The sequence below is a fragment of the Octopus sinensis genome, linkage group LG2 (assembly GCF_006345805.1).
Source record: "Octopus sinensis linkage group LG2, ASM634580v1, whole genome shotgun sequence".
Classification (NCBI taxonomy): Eukaryota; Metazoa; Mollusca; class Cephalopoda; order Octopoda; family Octopodidae; genus Octopus; species Octopus sinensis.
The window spans coordinates 98,574,007-98,597,260 of NC_042998.1; the positions used below are offsets into that span (position 1 = coordinate 98,574,007).

The 23,254-nt window shown below is 33.7% G+C and overlaps 1 protein-coding gene across 2 annotated transcripts in view; it reads right to left on the reverse strand.

Moving 5' to 3' along the window:
• LOC115225425 (protein unc-80 homolog) overlaps positions 1-23,254 on the reverse strand; it is a 318,484-nt gene that overhangs the window by 78,325 nt on the left and 216,905 nt on the right. For both annotated transcript variants that reach the window (XM_036498583.1, XM_036498580.1), the window contains 17 exons: positions 23,237-23,254; positions 20,584-20,670; positions 19,540-19,623; positions 19,046-19,114; positions 17,331-17,429; positions 16,122-16,218; positions 15,190-15,311; positions 13,848-13,925; positions 13,470-13,577; positions 10,297-10,341; positions 8,012-8,196; positions 6,134-6,263; positions 4,959-5,027; positions 4,654-4,761; positions 3,262-3,372; positions 1,386-1,543; positions 183-311 (listed from right to left, as the gene is read on the reverse strand). The exon at positions 23,237-23,254 is cut by the window's right edge and continues 83 nt beyond it. In XM_036498583.1, the coding sequence (XP_036354476.1) occupies positions 183-311; positions 1,386-1,543; positions 3,262-3,372; positions 4,654-4,761; positions 4,959-5,027; positions 6,134-6,263; positions 8,012-8,196; positions 10,297-10,341; positions 13,470-13,577; positions 13,848-13,925; positions 15,190-15,311; positions 16,122-16,218; positions 17,331-17,429; positions 19,046-19,114; positions 19,540-19,623; positions 20,584-20,670; positions 23,237-23,254 (1,697 nt within the window). The remainder of the gene's footprint in view (positions 1-182; positions 312-1,385; positions 1,544-3,261; positions 3,373-4,653; positions 4,762-4,958; positions 5,028-6,133; positions 6,264-8,011; positions 8,197-10,296; positions 10,342-13,469; positions 13,578-13,847; positions 13,926-15,189; positions 15,312-16,121; positions 16,219-17,330; positions 17,430-19,045; positions 19,115-19,539; positions 19,624-20,583; positions 20,671-23,236) is intronic.

The following is a 23,254-nucleotide window of genomic DNA, read 5'->3' on the forward strand; positions in this document are numbered from 1 at the left end:
GCCCATGCTAGATTAATTTATTTTATTTATGCGTCTTCTAAAAGGCATAAACATCACAATTTCCCATTTCTCTCATTCCTCTAGAATATTAGGATGTAGTGAACCAAGAAACCAACATTTAAGCATGGTTATAAATTATTTCCTGTTCTAAATTAATTTACTGGAGAATTCATTTTGCAGACCTGGTATGAGATTCTTCTTTATCATCATAATAATATCCAGATGTTTGTGTGGAGAAGTTGGTATGATTCTGCATAGGTTTCATGCTTGCATTTACAACCTCCATGTGACGCTGTGGAATACTCATATTTCTGTCAGAGAAATTAGAGAATGAAAAAAGGAAAAAAAAAAAAGAAAATCACTGAAAATCCCATAGCTGGATAGTAAAAGAGTGACAAATTAATTAAATATAGTTTCTGATTGAGATACAACACCAGCAATTTTAAGGGGAAGGTTAGTCAATACTACTGACCCCAGTACTTGATTGACTCCAAAAAGATGAAAGACAGTTGATCTCAGCAGGATATGAAACCAGAACATAAAGAATTATAAGAAAAATTGTATGGCATTTTGTCTGATGCTCTAACGATTCTGCTAGCTTGCTGCCTTAGTTAACTAATAATAAAATTAACTAAAACTAGTGTATGTTTTTATTGTCAGCATGAGTTCCTTAAAAGACAATAGTGCTATATAAGAAATGTTGAAAAATACTCAACACACAAAATAAAAAACGTTAACATAGTCATCAGTATATCATAATGTAAATATATCACAAAAGGCCAATTTACTGAGATATTTGTCCTGAGATAATATCTCTTATAGAAGTGCTGTGTTTTAAAACACAGCATATTTTAGTAGTAGATCAAAATCATCCTAGCTGTAGATGAGAATGCTAGATGTATTTCTGCCTCATTGGTCATTGTCGATAGTGTATACTCACAGCTAACCATTGCCAAGAGGAAATTTGTCATCATTGATATATTTTCTGTTTTTAAACATAGCATAATATTATCTCAGGATAAATGCTGGAATAAACCTGCCTTTTACAATGTATTTATATTAAGTATGATGCACAGATGACTACTTTAATCTAATACTGCTTCCGTTACATATAACAGATTTGTACAAAACACAAACATTTTCATCTATGTTTGAATCAAACATTTGTTATTTGTATAGATTATCGAATAAATATTTCACAGCTGGGTGTAATAAAATCACACTGCTATGAAACTGGTTAACTTTTGAAACTGAAAATTTAAAAACTGCAATTTAAGTTTAAAAAGGAACAAAAATTAGAAAGGAAAATAAGAAGCAAAATCTAATAATGAAATGAATAGAATAGAACAAAAATTATATTGAGTTGAAAAGAGTGGTTATCATACCTTGTGAATATTTCACATGAATTAATCAAGGCTCTTATTGAGACAGCTATATTGGTAATAGCTTGGATCTCTGCTTGAGCTGCACTCAGGCTTTCTTTCTGCGTAGTTCCTTCCTTTAGATGTTTCAAAAATCTTGGCACAACTACTTCCAGGATAATCTGAGAGAAATCATTATACATGCATTTAAATATGAGAATATAAACTTGTATGTGTATGGGTGGTGGTGGTGTGTGTGTGCAAGAGTGTGTAAGTATGGGTGGATATATTGAATGAATGTTCTGTTTAACTCTCTTTTCCTCATCTCTCATGTACATCAATACACACACACATGCATGCATGCATGCATGCACGAACACACAAATACTCATGTTCAATTTAAATTTGATCATAAACATCTCATGTACATCAACACACACTCGCATGCATGCATGCATGTACGCATGCATGCACGAACAACACACAAATACTCATGTTCAATTTAAATTTGATCATAAACATCTATTAAATTTATTTATAATTTTATAAGAAAAAACAAAAAAAAATTTCTTGCAAATAATTTTCATAAAACCAGTTTAGGTTGTGTAATATTTTAGATGAATATTTCCCAATCTGGTGGAATATTTAAAATACATTTATGCCTCAGGAAACCACATGAAAATATTATTAACTATCTATATTAATCCTTTTCTTTCTCTTTTACAGAGTTAAATTTCATAGGAGATGCTTGTGTAGCTGTGTGTTTAATAAGATTGCTATGGACCCATGTGTTTAGGTATGCTGTTGGCTGGTTTCCTCTTTCACAATGCTTTGTGAGTGAAATTTGGTAGGTGGAATTGGAAGAAGCCTGTTGTGTGTGTGTGTGTGCATGCATGATTGAGTGAATAAACTCCTTGTCTTGGTATGTGCATGTTGACTAGGGGCAAAGCCTCCCTGTTCATATAAACAGTGTTGTTTGTAGTCCACCATAAAAATATGTCTGAGATTCTTGACATGATTTGAAGCACTATAAACCAATCTATCACTATTTGTATAAACAACATTTATTTGCAATCCATCATGAAAGCATGTCTAGGCTGTTTGTTGTTTGATAGATTGAAGAAATTATTCCCTTGCTTAGAAACAAAGGTGGGGTGACATCTGAAGTACACCTCACTGCAGAAAATTTGGTTTCAATGAAGTTTCATCTGGTCTGTGCAGGCATGGAAAACTAATCCTTAAAATGCTGCTACTACCACTGATGATGATGATTAAATAAGTTATGAAACTGTTGTTGAAAGTTTTTCAGGGCTAAGTTCATTAAATGTCATAAAGAAGGTTTAAGGAATTTCAACATTTTTCTTACCATATTTCTGATGAAATACACTGGCTTTGTTTCAGATAATTTTGAAAATAATGAAGAATTTAGTAAACTATCTGGTTGTCATTGTTAAATTGGCATGTGGAACATAAATTAAGATGAAATTTTAATGTAAAATTTTAATTTAGATCACTTGAAAATAAGGAATTAACTTCATAGAAACAGGGGTGATTTCAGGTGGGTTGATATCAAAAGGGTTAAATAAATTCTCTTACAATTCCCAATTAAGGACTCTTTACAACCTAGAGATGCCAATATTTTGAATATACTGAGTGTGAATAATAAAATAAAATAAGAAAAAAAAAGAATTAAACATAAAAATGACTAAAAATGCATTTGCATATTATTAGCTTATATATCATTATTTCTCATGGAATTTCTAGTAACCTCTTGTAGAATCCTATAATTGTGAGGAACCCTGTCTTGGAAACATTAGTATTAGATACTTAACTAATGATCAGAGTTAAAACTAAGTTCTAGGAATTGTTTTTCTTATATAAATTATAGATTTCAACTTACCAACATTTGGTAGCTCCGGAAGGAATCAGGAGAATATGCAATGACAGTCACACACATATTTACAATATCAACCATATCAAAGTTTCCAGAATCATTTTCATAGCAAAAGTCCTACAGAACAAATAATATTTGAAGATAAATTTAAAGAAACATTTAAGCCAAAAAACAAGCATCATCAAAATCACAATGTCATCATTGTATTTCATTAATTTTTCCATTTTAGTTTTGGTTTAATAGTTTATATTAGTTAAATATCATTATATATTTGAGGGTGGTCTTCTTTTAGTTTGTTAAATATACTTTCACTTTCTTTTTTGTATTGGTTTATATGACCAAGATGGTTTTTTTGTAAATCTGGACATTTTGAGAAATAATATTTTTTCTTTAGCATACAGGACAAAATAATGCTCAGTGACATTTCTTTTGGCTCTTTACATTCTAAGTTCAAATGCTGCAAAGGTTGACTTTGCTTTTCATCTTTTCAAGGTTGATAAAATAAGTATCACTTGAGTACTGGGGTTGATGCAGTCAGCTTCCCTTTTCCCACAAAATTGCTGGGCTTGTGCCAAAATTAGAAAGGACGAATTTCTTTTTACCACTGAATGCTGCTTTTATAATAACCAATATAATTATGAAATAGGGTAAGAACCTGAAATTACTCAGGTAGACTGAGGCACACATCATCATCATCATTTACCATCTGTTTTCCATGCTGGCATGGGTTGGCTGCTTCAACAGGAGCTGGCAAATCAGAAGACTGTACTAACCTCTATTGTCTGCTTTGGCATGAGCTTTACAGCTGGATACTCTTCTTAGTGCCAACCACTGGACTGGGTGCTTTTTAAAAGGCACCAGCAGCAGTGTGGATACCAAATAATTTACAAGATAAGTGCCCTCAACTGAGGGAAGGAGTAGTATTGAGGAATAGATGTATATATATTTCCCAGGTGCTCAAAATAAAAGGTTCAATAGTAAGAGTTGAACTTTTTATCAGATAATCAATAAAGAATGGCATTAACCTTATAGGTGTTATGGCTCACACTAGCTCAAATGTAATTGAAATATCGACTAATTGCAGTTCTAATTAAAAAAATTCCTACAGCTAAGTTTCCAAATTTTGTGAAGAATATCACAATAATTATATTTAAAAATGATTTCTTAAATAAGTATGGAATTTCATATTGAAATTGGGTGGCATTATAGTTACATAACATCATAGTTATGTCACCATTAGTGTTGTTAATGTAAAAGAACTTGTTCTTACTGTAAGGTAAAAATAGATTTCAGATTTAGTTTTTCTAGAACTTGCTCTAGTAATGTATGTTATTCAAAATAAAAAAAAAAAAAATGAAAACAAATATTGAGATTCAATTATAATTTGTCAAAACTTACTAGTGCCTTTAGTGGTTTCTCTCCAGTGACTAAATCAAGGATGTCCAAATTATCATTAACAGAATGACCAATATCAAGGATAATTCTGAATAAGCACTCAGGTTGTATCTGGAATTTAAAAAATAAAAAGAGAGAGAGATTATTTCAACTTATTTCACTGTCATTTGGTAGTTTATTGTTTCAAGTAGCAAAATTTTTTTTGAGTAAAAAAAGTTTTTTTTCATGTTAACCTGGACATTTTGTATAGTTGATGAGATGATTTTTCGAAGATATAGCATACACAATATAAAGAAAGAAATTTTTACCTTATTACAGTCAAACACTCTTGTTACACAGCTGTCCATATCTAGAATTGGTGCAGTACTGCCAAACATCTGAAAATATATATCAACAGCTTATTAAATATTTGAAGTGGGTAAAATATTTCATATTACATAATTACTTCCTGTTTTTGTATTTTAGTTAAGTTGATAAATTATAAAATTACATATGCACTCAAAGACATAGTACAATTTAAAGAGAGGTGATACAGAAACTGAAAGTTGTAGGTTTAGAGAAATACTGGTTGACACCTGACATGAGGGAGGAACTAGAGACTTATAACATAGAGGGCAAGCAGGAATTTCAACAAGGTATCTTTCTGATGGCTGTAGAGTTGTAGGTGATGCAAGGTAACAGTCAAATTGAAGTTGAATAGTACCTTAAATGCAGCCATGAAAGCTGAAAAACAGACTTGGAAAGACTAGAAGTGGGAGGGTGGGGGCTACAGAGAACAATATCAAGTGTATAGAAGAGAAGTTAGTTATCAGCTGTATATAGCAGAGAGAAAGGTAAAAAGTAAGAGGCTTGCACATGTTCTACAATGGTGAAAATGAGGGATGTGAGATATTTCAAACTGCATGATAATGTACCAGAGAAATAATGAAAACCATCATTGGAGGAGAAGTGAGTTTGGAATGTCCATGTCATCTATTCACCCTTTTGGTCAAGTTAGCTTGAATTAATGTACACAGTATAAAAGTAGTGGCTCTACAATGATGACTATATATATATCCATTTTTCCATGTTAACATGGGTCAGGTGGAATTTGTTGAGGCAGATGTTCTATGGCTAGATGCCCTTACTGTTGCCAACCTTCACCTATTTCTAAGTGAGGTAATTTTTCACATTTCTATGTGTTTCTGTGGAAGTGTGAAACAAAGGACATGATTTGCATGACAGTGACACTTGCTTACAATTATCATACAATGTCAAGGCAAGGAGACAGAAACTTATACACATACACATGCATACATATATATACAACGGAATTCTTTCAAGTTCTGTTAACTCACACACGCGCGTGCGCAAATACACACATGTATGTATGTATGTATGTATGTATGTATGTATGTATGCATGCATATAAAACAAGACATCATTTGTTCTTAAAGCAAGTAATTCACTTAAATATGAAACTTAATAGTTTGTTTTACTATACCTGAAGTATAAAAGGTTTTCTGTGAAGGATGTAAAATTGGCGGCAAGTGAACTCTATAGCTTTACACAGGACGGTGTTTGGTTGGTTGTTGCTGTACACTCGAAGAATAGTTGGCATTATATGCAAGAAGCTGGAATATATATATATATACATATATATACACATAATGTTTTAAAACTTGCAGTAGTAAACTTGTAATAATATGTTTAGTTTCATTTCAAAATTGTACTTGTTTGGCCAGGGATATTTTATGCAGAGACTGAAATGATTACACAATTGTAGAGTTGTGATAATGAACTTTCCTGTTGTAGATGACAGTTGAGGATTCTGTAATTTCTTACTGAACAACCTGCACAGATGATTTGCTTTAGTGATTAAATGTTTGTGCTATACATTAGGTCACTCAGTCTATCAAACTGATATTACCTGTACTAGTGCATGGTGTTGAAGTAGTCACAGAGCAACATGAAATGTTTTGTTCAAGAACACAATGCATCACTTGGTCCAGGAACTGAAACTAAATCATGTGACTGTGAGTATAATACCTGAACCACTAGGCCATGCCCCCTCATTTGAGTCATGATATGATAGTCATATTCGACACACCTATTAATTTTGTTTCATTTTATTTAGTGATTACATTATAAACAATAAAGTGTCAAAACATGTTGTTATGTATCCAAGATTTAGTTACTGATACAGTTCCACTGCATCAGTTGGCAGTCTGTACTAACTAATTCTTGTAGGTGGCAGGGGAAATCTGGTTGTTTTTTTTGACAATAAACTTTGCTTGTGAAGACCTACAGAGGCAAGTGAAATCAAAATCAAAATCGCTGACATGGCCGATGACAGTACTGCCTGATTGGCACTTATGCCAGTAGAATGTTAAAAGCATATCCGAACATGGGGGTGTAACCGGCCCACTTATGAATACCCCTCATTCATTGGACAATGAACTTTGCTTGCAAAGACCTATTGAGGCAAGTGAAAACAAATCAAAATAGCTGACATGGTCAATGACAGTACCGCCTGATTGGCACTCGTACCAGTGGAATGTTAAAAGCACATCCGAGCATGATTGTTGCCAGGGGCACGGATTGGTTCCCGTGCTGGTGGCACGTGAAAAACAACATTCGAGTATGGTCGTTGCTAGTATCACTGGACTGGCTGCCGTGCAGGTAGCACATAAAAAACACTTTTTGAGCGTGGTCGTTGCCAGAACCGCCTGACTGGCCCTCCTGCTGGTGTCACGTAAAAGCACCCACTACACTCTCGGAGTGGTTGGCATTAGGAAGGGCATCCAGCTGTAGAAACTTTGCCAGATCAGATTGAGCCTGGTGCAGCCTCTGACTCACCGTCAAACCGTCCAAACCATGCCAGCATGGAAAACAGACGTTAAACGATGATGATGATGATGATTTTCCTCTTACTTTTAAATTTTCTAATTATTTTTATAAGGATTCTAAAGTTTCTTAATTTCTTGTCAATTTAACATGTATTAAACACACATGTATGTTTGTCTGGATGTGAGATTTCCCACCATCCTGAACACTTGACATTGTTTTTAATCTTCCTTTTTCTGAAAAAACATACGTTGCTTGCGGCAAACTATTTAGATGCAAGGGATGTAACTCTGTTTCTCATTCTTTCAATGACTTATCAATAGAGTGAGATAAAAAATACTAAAACAGTTGTTTTTGTTTAGTCCTCTCCAGCCTTGCTAACGATGACCTATAGCGCGTAAGTAGTTGAGTGAAGGTCTGAGTATGTCCCATGGATCCAGTAACCTAAAGACCAGATTCACAGCTGAACAATAGATTGGTTCAAACAAAAATAAATAAAAGTGGAAGAAAGGAAAACAGAAATGAGATCACATACCCACTTGTAGAAAAAATATGCTTAAAATGTTTTGATGTGTTTATAAGAATAGCCAAACAGTTTCTAAGGACAGCTGTGTCTTCACAATGTAGCACTATAGTTCCGTTGAGAACATTTAAGAAGAGAGGTAGGTCGTTGGACCAGTTGAATGTCTTGCTCATTGATGAGAACATGGTATTGATCAACTGGAAAAAAAAAATAGAATATAAAATCAGAGAATATTTTAAAAAGCAGCAGATATAAAGTGAAAAATATGAATGGAGCAAGATATAAATGATTTGTATAAATCATTGAAGTAAGAAATAATAGTAAGAAAATGTATCAGAGATTTAGTGTGATTAAGTGTTACTGTTGCTGATATTGTTGTTAGAGTGGTCATTAGTGAGTAACCTTCAGTTATAGAGATAGTAAGGAGCTGTTTAACTGTCACTCCTTACCATCTAAATAATGGCAGTCATATGAGATAGGCTATTGTATGAATGAAATAGAATGGCATGTACAAGAAAAAGTGTTTCAGTTTTAATACAGAACCAGGAAAGAAACAGCAAAGTAGCAGGGTGTGGATAATAATCTGTTATCAGCACTTCATAAATGAGATACATAGCTCTCAATGGTTCAGTCAACATAGCTTTAAGTAGACATACAGGTAAGACAGTAAATTAGTGGTTTGTTAGTTTGCAGTGCTGGATTTATTTCTGTTCATGAGAAAAGTTACTTTTGATAGACTGGCAAACAACACCGGAGGTAACTTGTCTCTCATCTACTTGACACTACAATGACTGTAGGCAAGAACCAGCCCAGCAGCTTGCAGAAATCTATGAAACAAAATGATAATATTGGCCTTGTACTTTCTTGTTTATATGTGAGCTAAGAATACAATGTGTTGTATGAACAATAGCATTGATAAATAAATATGATGATGGTTTTTTCATAAGTCACCAAGCTTATTAGAGGAAGGAAAAATAAATATTTCGAATTAAGAAATAAAATTAACAACACATGTCGAATAAACTTTCGATGGGTGTTTTCAACAAGGCAGAAGGAAAGCAAATATTATAGAGACCGTATACGTTTGAATATTGTAGGATTATATTACAACAGAAAGCCAATCCATCACATGTAATTTAAAAAAAAGAAATGGTCACTATTTTTGCTGAAGTAAATAAATAGGAATTCTTAATGGAAATATATCCAACAGTTGATGGTCCTATTTCTCATCTACCTGACCAAAAGCTGTGTAGTTAAGAAGTCCACTTCACAATCACATAGGTCTGGGTTTCTTCCTGCTTCATAGCACCTTAGAGAAGTGTCTTCTATCATAGTTTGGGTCAATTCAAGCCTTGTGAGTAAAATTGGGTAAACAGAAACTAGACTGAACTTGTTCTTGGAACTGTAGACATAATCGACTAAAGTTTGATGCCATCATTGGCTTTCGGGTGCTTTTAGCAGAGTTCACCATGCTTCAAGCATTTGGACCAGATCTCCTGTCTAGAAATAACCCATGAGTCATGCTTCTATGCTCTCTCTATCTCCAGCTGTCTCAAATGCCTTACAGAAAGAGCATGGATCACTGTATTCTGTCTTCTGATTAAGTCCCTGAGAAAGAGAAACTATGACTGCATGAACTTCTTAGCTAGATATCTATTGATCAGGCTTTGGTAGAAGACACTCTTCATGCAGCTTCATGTAGTGGAAAGAAACCCAGAACTATGTAATTGTGAAGCAAATTTCTTAAACATGAGATTATTATATAAATAGATGAGGAAGAGGATTATGAGCCGCTGGCCCATATCTTCATATCCATTACAGAGTTCATTATAGCATTATAATTTTTATTATATAAAATAGATCTGATAGATTAGTTATTTCATGTTTATTCTTAAGAGAGGGAGAGACACAAATATATATATTTATATATATAGGAGGGAGAGAGAGAGAGAGAGAAAAAAAAGGTCCCAAAATAGTTTAGATTCTAAGAAGGAGACTACAGTTAATAGCAAGAAAAGACCACTGTTACAGTGGAAAAAAATGAAGAATTAGAGATGAATTAGACAATACATTAAAATCAGAATAAGTGTGTATTTTTTTAATGGTTTTGTTTGTTTTGATTTGAGAAAGAAAGTGTGCAGCGAGTTGCACTTGGAAGTATGTTAGAGGTAAATGTGTAACTCTGGAAGAGAGTTGTAGCAGAGAATGAATATATAGCTTATTGAATGAAATCCTTGAAGGAAACACTGCTAACTTTACAATTTTTTAAAATGAGTTTTTAAATAAAATATACTCACTTTTACCCATGAATACTTGTGTAGTGTATCCATTCCATATAGTTCCTAATTATAAAGGAAACAAAAATTAATAAAAGCATTGAATTAATAATTAATAAACAAAAATGCAGTGAAGACTAATTTCAAAATGCTGAACCCTGCAAAAACAACCACCCCATGTGGTGCTGGAGAAGACCCTCATTAGTGTGTAAGCATGGTGTAGAGAATATGAAAACTAAGGTGATGGCTGGGATGCTCTCACTGCATTCATCCACTGTCCTCCACTCACCTCTATGACAACTTTTTCCTGCTTCTATTTCACAAAAATTCTCCTACCATGGCTTCTTCACCATTTGACACCCTCTCATCACTTTCTTCCTTTTACTGACCCCTTCCTATAAATCCACCACCTTCTTGACACCCCTTTGCATCTCTCTCTCACTCTCTCTATCATGCTCATTTTCTCTACCACTCTTCTACACTCACCCTCCCCACCTTATTCTCTCTCTCTCTCTCTCACTAACTTCTGGTTCTACATTTTTACTTCTCATTACTTACCCACTGATGCTGTTCATTCTGTTATCCCTCTTCTAACATTCTCTAATAACAATAAATCTGCTTCTCATATCATACTTTAATCATTTATAACACCTCAGTTTTTGCTCAATATTTATCATCACTCTTTGTTTCACTTTTCCTCTCAGGCTCCTTAGTTTTGTGAGTTACAAAGTGACCTAACAAGTGCTTGTGCCATAAAAAAACGCACCTTGTATAATGGTTGGTGTTAGGAGGGTCATCCAACCTTAGAAAACCATTCCAAAACTGAGGTGACCAAGTAAGATGTAGTTCTCTCACCCATCCAGAAGGGCAGCAACTTTTAAAAAGAACTATCCATCTCCAAACAACAATGACATGATTTCTTCATAAGATGTCTCATAGAAGGGATAAATAAGTATTTTAAATTATCAAATAAAATTTACAACTTATGAAGAATCAAACTTCCAAAGTTTCAGTTATATTGCTTTTCCTATATGTTCCTCAGAGACACACTTATATAGAGAGGTCTACATCAATATGTGATCTATGTTTCACCACATCAGAATCCTATTCTCAACCATACCAATTTTGTTCCATCCACTAATATTTTATAAACATTCTATGGAAGGAATGAGATGTTTATATCTGTGTTTATCTACTCAAATAATATTTGAAAATATGAGAGGATATATTATGTTATATATTATGTTATATTATGTTACATATATGTTATATATTATGTTATATATCTCTAGCACCTCAAACATTTCAGTCATTTGTCCACACAAACCCTTCACCTACTCAGAGACATAGATTGGCTTCCTTACACAAGTATGAAATTATTTCTAACACAGACAGTTTGATTCTTGCCTAAATATAAATTTATTGATTATTTTACCCCTTCAAAAGAGAGGATTGTACATTAAATATGAAGCACTTTTCTAGTATACTATTGCAGTTTAACTTTTCATAACCATTGCACAATTGCTAGGCCATGGTTTTTAGAAATTATTTTGGAAAGGAAGTGCTTCCAAGTATAGTTACAAGGCCAATATTATCCAGAAGTTATTTAACATTCCTGATCTAAGAGCACGTCAGAAGAGCTTTTAGGAGTCTCTTTCAGTCACATTTAATGTCTAGCCTTAGTTTTCTTTATTTCCACTCACATTTTATTGATATCTGAGATATTTAACAACTCATATGATCTGTTTAGCTAACCTTGGAATGGAATAAATCTGTGATTCTCTTAACTATCATCTGAAGGTCAGATTCAAGCCAAATTCCAAGCAACTTAATTCATTAGACTGTCAACCAAAAATATCCATAAATGCAGAACTGCTCTTAAGAACAAGTGCCCCAAAATAATCCTGCAAGCAAGCATTTTGTCACTGATATTTGCTCTTGGTGATGTTTCTAAACCCTACAATTTAACAACAACAACATTGATTTCTTATGATAGTTCTACAACTGTGAAGAAATCATCCTGTTATATAGGAAGGATTATGCTTAACTCTCATGTTTTACAATATGTTTTAAATATTGTTTTGAAATTGTGGGACAAAGCTAGAAATTTCGGAGGAGGGGTAAGTTGATCACTGTGACCCCAGTGCTCAACTGGTTCTTATTTTATTGACCACAAAATTACAAGAGGCAAAGTTGGCCTCAGTAGAGTTTGAACTCAGAATGTGAAGACAGATGAAATACCTGGCATGTTAATGATTCTTCTAGCTTGCCACCTTAAAGTAATGAGGGTAGATATGTTTAATGAAAGAATCTCTAATTTCGAATATATATTCAGATTTAAAACATTTAAAAAATTTTTATTGTATCAGTTTTAGCTCAAAGCTGTGGCCATGCTGGGGCACTGCCATTTTGCTACACTGTTATTATTGAGAGCCTCCTCTGATATGTGGAATTTGGTGAATAAGGGAGTTTGATGTCACTACCCTCATTTGCGCCTCCTGCCATGAGGTAGGTTCATCTGGGACTCTCAACAGGAAGAGATCCAGTTTTGATTTGAACACACCTACATCCACTTTATGTAGGTCCCTCAGGTTCTTAGGAGAATATTAAAAAGCTGTGGGTTCCCAAAACCCAGGATGTTGCAGTAACTGGTCCTGAAACGTGACAGCATTGCTAGGATCTTTGTCACTGTGCAGATGTTCATATTAACTGCTGAAAACACTGTCCTACATATTTCAATTCAGAAAATCAGTTTAAATCTCAATATCATAAAAACTGTGAAGATATACTAATGTTCAGCACTGGCAAAGGTTAAATTTAAGATAATTCTAACCAAACTTATATTTTGATCTAACTCATTGATGTCTCTCAGCACTTGTAGGTAGTTCTCTATGACTACCCCAAGGTAAAAGCACAAATTTGCTCTGAACCAATAAGTTTGCTGAAGACTGCTACAAACCTCTTTGTATTATTTTGTCAAATTCTTATTGCAACATTTAGTAGATTGGTAGCCCTAAACTTACATAATTGTTGCTCATATTTGTTTTCAAAAATGATCCTGTTGTATAATATGAAACTCCGTTGTGTTCCATATTACTTGAAACTACACATACTTTAAGGGATGTAGAAAAAAATCCCAGTCTAACATTGTGTATGGATTAAAAAAAACAACATAATTCTCAAATTGATCCTACCTTTCCCCAGTTTCCACAGTACAAATTGAATTCTGCTTCCAATGCTTTACGTGGAAAAGTTGGAAGCTTCATAAATTCTTCATGCAAGAATGAAACATGGTTTTGAAGCTAAAACAAGACAAATTATGATTAGAAATTTCTGTAATCAGATAGCCAATATGCATGTGCACACATGAAAGGTTTACAATAATTTTAGGAATTTCTTGATCAAATTCAGTTTGATTACAAAGAATAGATCCACATCATTTATCTCAATCATAATAAAAATACAGCAAGTTATCCAAAAATCAACAAACAGAATTTTAACTTATGAAATTTAAACATAGAATTAAAAAATAACATAAAAAGGAATATGATGAAATATGCATAAAAATTTACCTGGTGTGACTGGGTACTTTGTAAAACAGCATTACTAAACAGTACTTTGCCAAATTCTACAAACTTTAAGACAAAAGCCTACAAAGAAAATAGAATTTAAATAAATTCAAGTTAGGACAGTGTACTTTCATTATTAGCAGAAATTATTAGGAAAAAGATAAAAATCTGGAGTGATATATATGTATTATAAATATTGAGTGTGAATGCACACTAAATAACCAGGTGGAAGAGATGTCTTCATGGGGTTAAAGTAGCAGTATTATCAGTTCTTAGAGAACACACACTTAAAGTGGCAATAGACACTACTTTTTGGTTGTATACTGCTTCTGTCTTGAACAGAGATTTTCTAACAATAAAAATATATATATATATATATATATATATATATATATTATATATATATATAATATATATATATATATATATATATATCTGTATGTATACATGCATTATACATAGCAAGTGAATTGGGATTATCTTTATCATATGAAACACTTCTATGGACATCAGCTGCCTGAAAACTGAAAAGTGGGAAGATTTTAAATGTCACCACTCCAATTATCCAGAAATCTGCAAAATATCCATGGAGTATGTATAATAACAAGTATCAAAGAATGGAGTTAGCAAATCATTTTAATACATCATTTACAACTATTTCATCACTATCCAATGTAACCAATGATGGCAACTATTGATTAATTTCCATGAGCTAATGCCTGAGATAATTCCTCAAAACTTTGTAAATGTAAAGAATATTATGTTTACAATTGTAAACAAAGTTTTAAAAATGATTTTCTAACTCCATTCTCCAAGGTTTGTTGTATGCATGCATACATGTATGAGTGTATGAATGTCTATATGTATGTATGTATAAATACATGTGCAAGAAAGAGAGAGAGAGAGAGGGGGAGGGAGGGAGGGAGAGAGAGCGAGAGGAAGAAGCAGAATAGAATGTATTGTACTTTCCACAAACTCTTGTAACAGGAATCTATATTGCAACAGTCTTATTGCTCAAAGATTATCAGTGGTAAAACTGTTTCCCTATAGAAGTATGAAATATGATCAAGGTTTTTCCCCCTAAGGTTTTAAAAATACATCTAGATATATTTCTTGGAAACCAGCTCAGCCACTAACAAAATGCTAACAACCAAAGTAAAACAGTTTTCATGAATTTATTGATTCATCAATTAAAGATACACATACACTGAAAATCCACTACAAACACAAGGCCTCTTGATATACATAGAGATGACATTGAGACAAAATGTTCTATTTTAAAGTTGGTGCTCCAGCATGGCCTTAGCCATGGTAGCTAAAACAAACTAAAGAACTAAATATGTACCTGTTTTTGTAGTGATTGAAAGGCAGCATCTGGGTTCATATGAACTAAGCTCAGTTGTGGGTAGATATTTCGATGGAAAAAATAAAAGTCACGTACATATGAATTCAAGTTGTGCATATGATCTGAAAGTAAAGTTGGGATTTGTCAAATTAACAAAAAAATACAAGTAAATATATTTGATAAATAAATATCAAATATTCAGCGAGTGCAATAACAAAAACAGTAAAAAGAATGACATTTATTTTGAAGTTCTACAAACTTATATATAGCTTCAACAGAAGTATTTTAAACATTTTTAACATTTTATTTTTATGTCGAATGGTGCTTATTGGAAGTTAATGAAGACAATTTAGTATGGTTACGACAAATCAGGGTTTCTTAACTCAACCTAAGTTGGTTCAATATTATAAATAGAAATAAGACGGAGAGCTAGCAGAAACGTTAGCACGCTGGGTGAAATGCTTAGCGGTATTTTGTCTGTGTTTAAGGTGGCGAGCTGGCAGAAACGTTAGCACGTCGGGCAAAATTGCGTAGCCGTATTTCGTCTGCTGTTACGTTCTGAGTTCAAATTCCGCCAAGGTTCACTTTGCTTTTCATCCTTTCGGGGTCGATTAAATAAGTACCAGTTATGCACTGGGGTCAATATAATCGACTTAATCTGTTTGTCTGTCCTTGTTTGTCATCTCTGTGTTTAGCCCCTTGTGGGTAGTAAAGAAATAGGTATTTCATCTGTCTTTACATTCTGAATTCAAGTTCTGCCGAGGTTGACTTTGCCTTTCATCCTTTCAGGGTCGATAAATTAAGTACCAGTTGCATACTGGGGTCAATCTAATCAACTAGCCTTGCCTCCCACAAAAATTTTGGGCCTTGTGCCTAGAAAAGAAAAGAATATTATAAACAGAAGTGAAAATTTTTATGTTTGGGGATCTTACTTGATTTTGTGTCCACAATGAAGTAAGAGTTATGCTGGTCTTCAGGGATATTGAAGAAATCCAGAGAATCAGTGAGAATCTGAGAAAATTTTGTGTCCTGGAATTTAAAAAATGGTAGATATTGAAGGATACGGAAATATAAGAATGACATTTTTAGACTTTTATTTCAAAAACTCATTTCATAAAACACCAAAAAATATATTCTAGGAGGTATATTTTTACCTCTGGACTGAAATGTAGAATCTAACTGAATGCCACTTGGGCAGCAGAAATATCATAAGATATGATAATCAGCAAATGAAAGATTCTCTGTAGATCTCTGGAACTCCCAAAAACAGCAAGTAAATTCACTCAAAGCACATTGTACACATTGTATTAGTATGTGATTCTAGGGAATTTTAAGTGCTAAAAATAGCTGCTAAGTACCTTCAAGTACCTCCACACTCTACTGTCTATAAAAAAGAGAGGCCACATTAGACAATCTAATACTAGATATTCACAGCTACTGCTGGAACACCAAATTGCAGGTATACTCAGTCAGGATTGACCTGGAACTGAAAAGCAGTCAAAAAGTCAGTGATAAAACAAATATATAACAGTAAAATATAAAATACTACATTATGCTACAACTGTTTTATGTAACATGGCAAAAGTTACACAATAAATTAATCTCTTTGCTTTGGTTAATTATAATTACCAGGTTAGTGATGTCAAGATCAGCACACTGTTGAACAGAGTTGGCAGTTGTGTTTTAAAGATAATAAAGCTGTTTTTTTTCTACATCTTTGAGGTCTTTTTTACTTGGGATTGAAATCCTCTTTCATAGAAGCAACCAATATCTTTGGTTTTCTTATAATTTGAAAGTGTGTGTTTTTTTCTTTTCTTACTTTTTTTTTAAAGGGATTCCAAGAACTGTGATGTGTTGTGCTCCAACTAAATTCCAATTTTCAATCAGACAGAGAAGAATACCAATAATACTTAAAGTTTGCAATTAATTTCTGTTTTAGCCATTTAAACAAATTATACTTCCATTAAAATTGACTACTTTTGAGAATGACTATAAGTTTAAGATACCATAATATATGCTATTCAAATTTGCAACCAGTGAGAACAGATATAAATTACAGCTGTGAAAATTACATTCAAATTTTGTCAATAAATGCAAAAATTAACTTAAAACGTTTAAGAAGAAAAGGAAAGCATTATTACCTCTTGTATAGGAAACTGAGAGGGTATGCTTGCTAAATCTGGGCCATGCACAATTATCTTTTTAGCACTTGGAACATTAGATGAAACTAAAAGGAAAGGCTGAAAATAAATGTAAATTATAAATCAGAAATGAATATAATTTGAAGAGTAATAAATAAATAATCATTGTAAAATATAACTAACTAAAATAATTGTTGATTAATGCAGAAATTTCTTGATTTAAAAGATTGTCAAGCACTTTGCTCATATATAGTTGGGATCCATTCTCATTCTTATAGCAACCCCAGATACCTATTAATTGATGTCACCCATGAAAGAGAAGCAATTAAGGATGAACACTAACTCAGTTAGATAGAGAAATGTACTGAGTAGGAGGATGGCACAATGGTTGAGGAAGTATTAGAGACCCAGTAGACCACTCTTGTAAGGAGTGACAGTGTTGAGTAACTTAATATCCATGTAAAGACGAAATGGGAAAGACCAGAGGAATTGATGGGTACAGTGGGCATCATAGGACATGGGAAGGGAGCAACTAAGAGTGAAAGGATGAGGTTGAGATACTTGGATATCAATTCGATAAGGCATTTACAAGAATACACAATGGGGTGGCTAGAACTGGCAGGCTTATGAAATTAGGAGAGGAAATAAATGGTAAAGGGGTGGGGAGTTTGGAAAATGAGTTGGTAATGGTGGAAGGAGTTAGGAAGAAACAAGATTGAGGATGAAGGACACATGCTATTAGTAGGTGGGTGTCAGACAGAAGCATAGGAGTAATAAAGAGGTGGTGTTGTCAGAGTGCCAGCATCTTGGAGAGGTCATTATAAACTATCACAACTCTGACTTTGTCAGTCAATTTTATGACAAAGTCATCCCAGCATCAAAGAATGTATTGGACTGAGACTTTGGCCAGGGTGATGTTGGGCTGTTGAGAACACTTGTGGAAGTTAAACTGGTTCACTGTGGTATCACACTTGTTGACAAACAAGTCCAAGGTGCTGAACTGGTCTGGTAACATTGTCCAGTAAGATGGACAGAAACCCAAGTCCAATAATAATTAACTCTGTTTATTGAAGGTAAGTAGGGATGATGGTGGAAAAGAGCAGGAAACATATATATATTCCCTGTGTGGGGGTAGGTGGGTTTGTAGCTAGAAACATTATGTTTATATATGTGTTTGTGGGTGCATAAGTCATAATATATGAATTCAAGTAATCCAGTAGTATTCATAAAAGTTCCTTAATGTATCATTGTACAAGTCTTATAGAATATATAGTAATACACAAGAGAAAAGGGTAAGGAGTGTATAAAGACATAAATGACAGAGAAATACTTTGATGAACTTTTATTTAACAGTAAGAAAAATCCTAATACCACAACAAATTGTTTCGTAACTCAAAAACATGCAAATAATTTATATTATCATATTTGATAATAAACAAATTACTTACATGTCTGCATCAATCCGAAAAATTTCATTCAGAATAATGCAGAATTTGAGCTACATCATCAGGTGAAAGAAAATCTTTGTTAAATACAAATTTTTGATGTAACAATACAGGAATGCCATCAAAATTTTAAAAGATTATGGAAGACATGTAAGTAATTTATGTACGTATATATATATATATATATATATATATATATATATATATATACACACACAATATATATTATGTATGTGAATGAATGTAACATCTAAAAAAATAACAACTTACATCACACTGTTCTTTACGTAATGTCTGCTTTAAATCTTTGAAATATATCTCTTCGACACTTGGTATAATCTAAGCATAAAATAGAAGCACCATAAAGTGAAATTAGTTTTTAGAATCCACTAAACAAATTTACATTTGAAATTGTTAAAAGGCACAAAGAGAGAGAGAGAGAGATGGAGAGAGAGAGAGAGCAGGGTGGGTGGGGGAAGAAGGAAGGAATGAAGAAAAAATAAAAGAAGAGAAAGAGAACGGAGGATATGAAGAGACAAAGTAATAACAATTTAACTGCAAGGAAACAAAGAAACAGAAAAGGAAAAAGAAGGGAGGGGATGATTAAGCAGCAGAATGTGGAGGGGAGGGGTCAATAGGCCATACACCCCAGAATGAATGGCATGCTTGGTCACACCCCACGGTTATGACTTTGAGAAAATTTTAAATATGAAAACTCTTAAAATATACTGCAAGAATTAAGCTGTCTAAAATGATTTACAAACCTGCCATAGAAGAGAAAGAGCACCAGCAATACATTCCTTTCCACCTTCAGATGGTGTTCGCACATAGAATATAACATAACCAATCTACAAAAAAAGTGAAAATCCACCATTAAAATGAGCATTAGTAATTGAAGAAAAAAATTTTCAAAATATTTTGCAAAATTTTATGGATGACAGATTTTTCTTTTTAAATTAACAGATTTAAAATATTTCATTTGAATACAGAAGACATCTTGAGACATTCTCAGATATTGTCATTAAATATAAATATATATAAACTTATATACAAACATATATACACACACACACACACACACATATACAATCATATATATGAGAGAAAAGTTGGTGTAAGAAGAATCAAATGCAGCATGCCAAACAGAAAGGAAGTGCTGATCACTTAAAGTGGATGGCACTTGTGGAAGAGAGAAACTCAAGAAGACATGGGATGAGGTAGTGAGGACCAATCACAGGATGCTGGGCCTCACAGTGGAGATGACAATGGATCAAGATGTCTGGCAATATGATGTTCTAAAGAAAACTCGCCCACTTCAGCAAAACTGAGTTCTGGAATTGCTGTGTATTCCACCCACATATAACAATAAAATTTTTGACACACAGTACACCAATAGATCAAACTACATCTCTTCTCTTCCTCATAATTTCCTCTTTTCCATGCACTATGTTTATTTCTCCTTCCTCCATTCCTGCAGCTCAATCCTGTCCTCATTGCCCTGCCCACTGTTGTCCTCATTTCCATATACCCAGGTTTCACCAGTCACTGCATCCCCTACTTTATTGCATTCATGTGAACTCCCTATTCCCTAAGTTCATGCACCCTTGGTAACACTCAACCATCCCATTTATATTCTTATCCTTGTACTTTGAGAGTGCCCTGGCACAATGCCACCATCTCTCTCTTACTCTCTCTCATAACAACTCTCACAATAACAACTTAACAGACAAGTAAATACAATGTATGAAAATTCAAAGTAAACTCTTTTCAGAAAGAAAATCTTCAAACATTAACATTCCAGATCATACCAAATAATTGAATAATGAATGTGCCATCTGTGCTGGTAAGTCACGAAAATAAAGAAGCAGTTTTCTTAGTAAGAATATTAGTTCCTCCTGTAAAATGAAAAAGAAAAACCATGTAATCATCAAATTCTAATTCAAAATGTGAAAAGTAATTTCTTCATGATTAAGGCAAAATGTTAATTTATGACATGTATAGGAAGGAGATATAACTTCTTGAATAGGACCTTGGTGCCATTTGAAAAGCACCCATGCTGGTGCCATGTAAACGTACCCATGCTGGTGCTGCATAAATGCACCCATGACAGTGACATGTAAAAACATCCAGCATACTCTGTTATGTGGTTGATGTTAGGAAGGGTGTTCAGTCATAGAAACTATGTCACAACAGACAATTGGAGTTCAGACAGCTCACTGATAGCGAGCTCCATGTCAAACCATCCAACTCATGCCAGCATGGAGACTGGATGTTAAACAATGATGATGATGATTATTGTTATTTTATGAAACCCTGAGGATTGAAACGTTAAGTTGTTACTAACAGATTTGAAAATTCAGAATGTGGATGGCTGTGACCAAATAATATATGTAATGTAGCAAGACTAGTATTTAATTGATTTTTGCAATCTTGTTTTTTTGCAATTTAATATGTCCATTCCCTGCACATTTGTAAGAGATGACAGGTAAATTCAACCACAGCAGAATTAGATTTTACAATGTTTAGGGGTGTAACTAAATATTGGTTTCAAATTTTGGCAAAAGGCCACTGGGTTGTGACAAAATATTGCAAAGTATTTGGTCCCAGTCAATACTATTTTAGTCATTCGAGTATATGTTTATTATTTATTTTCAGTATTATAATTGACAATTTCTGACCCATGATGTTAGAGTTTATGATTTTCATGAAAGTGTTCTAGAAGAGGATGGTGCTTGTCATTGGTTGCATAGTTGGGATTGTGTAGACTTATGTGGTGTGTAACAGAGCTCAAGTGATACAACATCCTCTCTCATCTCCATCTCAAGTGATACAACATAGAAAAGGTGGATAATAAATGTGGCTTTGGTGGTGATCTAGTCTATTTGAATCAGTTTTTGGTGGTAGTTCTCAGATCAGCTGGTCTTGGTCCCATATTCAGAGTGTGGGTGACTTCATTCTAAAGTGGTATCTGCTCAGTGATCAGACTAAATGATTACTTATTGAAATCATTTTGAATCACATACTTGGTCTGTCAAGGATATCCACTCTCATCACTCCCGTATGTTTTGGCTTGAGCCACAGCTGTTAAAGTTGAAGCCACTGAGAGACACTCTATTTAGAATAACATGTAGAAAAGTTGTGTCAGTATATGCAAACAAAATCACTATCATGATGTTGATCACCACAGAAACTGAGATGGTTGTCACTAATAGCAGCCAGGATGAGTTGGTGAGTTTGCAGTTGGGGATAAATCTATGGTGGTCTTCATTTTGGATTTCTGAACCAAAGATTTTATTAAGGTCATTGGAGTTTGGTTCAAACAAAAGCCTTCAAGTGGATAGGAAATGGAAAGAGATTACAAGCAGGGGCAAATCTTATAAAGGGATTGAGAGTAAAAAAAATGAGAAGAGTAAGGATCAATCACATATTGCCTCTGCAGCTGTAATTTTATACAAAAATCCAGTACACAGGAATGAACCTGAAACAAAGTGGAACATTGTTGATGTCAAATTGACCACTTCCCAAACCAGGGCAGAGACTTAGCTGGAGTTATAAATGTTACTGACTCCTCTAAGCCTTTTCCTTATCCCATTCATCTGATGAAGTTACAATAGAGAGAGAGAGAGAGAGAGAGAGAGAGAGAGAGAGAGAGAGAGAGAGAGAGAGAGAGAGAGAGAGAGAGAGAGTATGTGTGTATAGGAAGAAGGCAATAACTGACAAATAATTGACTCTAGTCCTGGACTGGATCAGTGCTTTATTTATCAACTATGAAATAAAAAAATGAAAGGCAAAACTGTCCTAGGTAGGATTTGAACTCAGCACACACAGAGCTGAAACAAACAACTCTATCAAGTGACTACCTAGTGACCATTTCAGTGGCTATAGCAGTGGCATAAAGAACCGACTAGTTATAACATATTGGTGAGTGAGTCTATGTCAAATCACAGCTGAATGGTCTCTTGGATGAGGTTTATGGTAATGTAACTATAAAGCATCAAACTTTCTGGCTGAAAAAACTTCCTTACTAACTAGTTTTGCCTTCGTACATTAATCCTATAGCATTCAAATTATTCTCTCATATGTAATTCTTATTATTCATATTCTTTTGAATTAATCATGCTTTATCTCATAGCTTTGAAATTTTGGTGATTTGATTGTTTATTTTTAGGATAATATCGTAGGGCAAGCATGAGAGGCTAGAGCTGGCTGGCTGGTTTGAACATAAAACAGGTGTATATTTAGGTTATATATGACTGGTTTAAATGCTAAGGGTACAGGTTTATCAGTTAGAAAAACAGCACAATAGCCCATGAGTCTAAGTTCAATCAAAACTTGGTAAACAAAAAATAATATTCTTATGAGTCAATATGGCTTGAGAATAAATTAATCCAAATTCAGAAAGAGAAAAAAATAGAAATTATAACAAAATTTTTTAATGAACACCAAAAGCTTATTATTTACCTGCCGATCTTTGTTGGT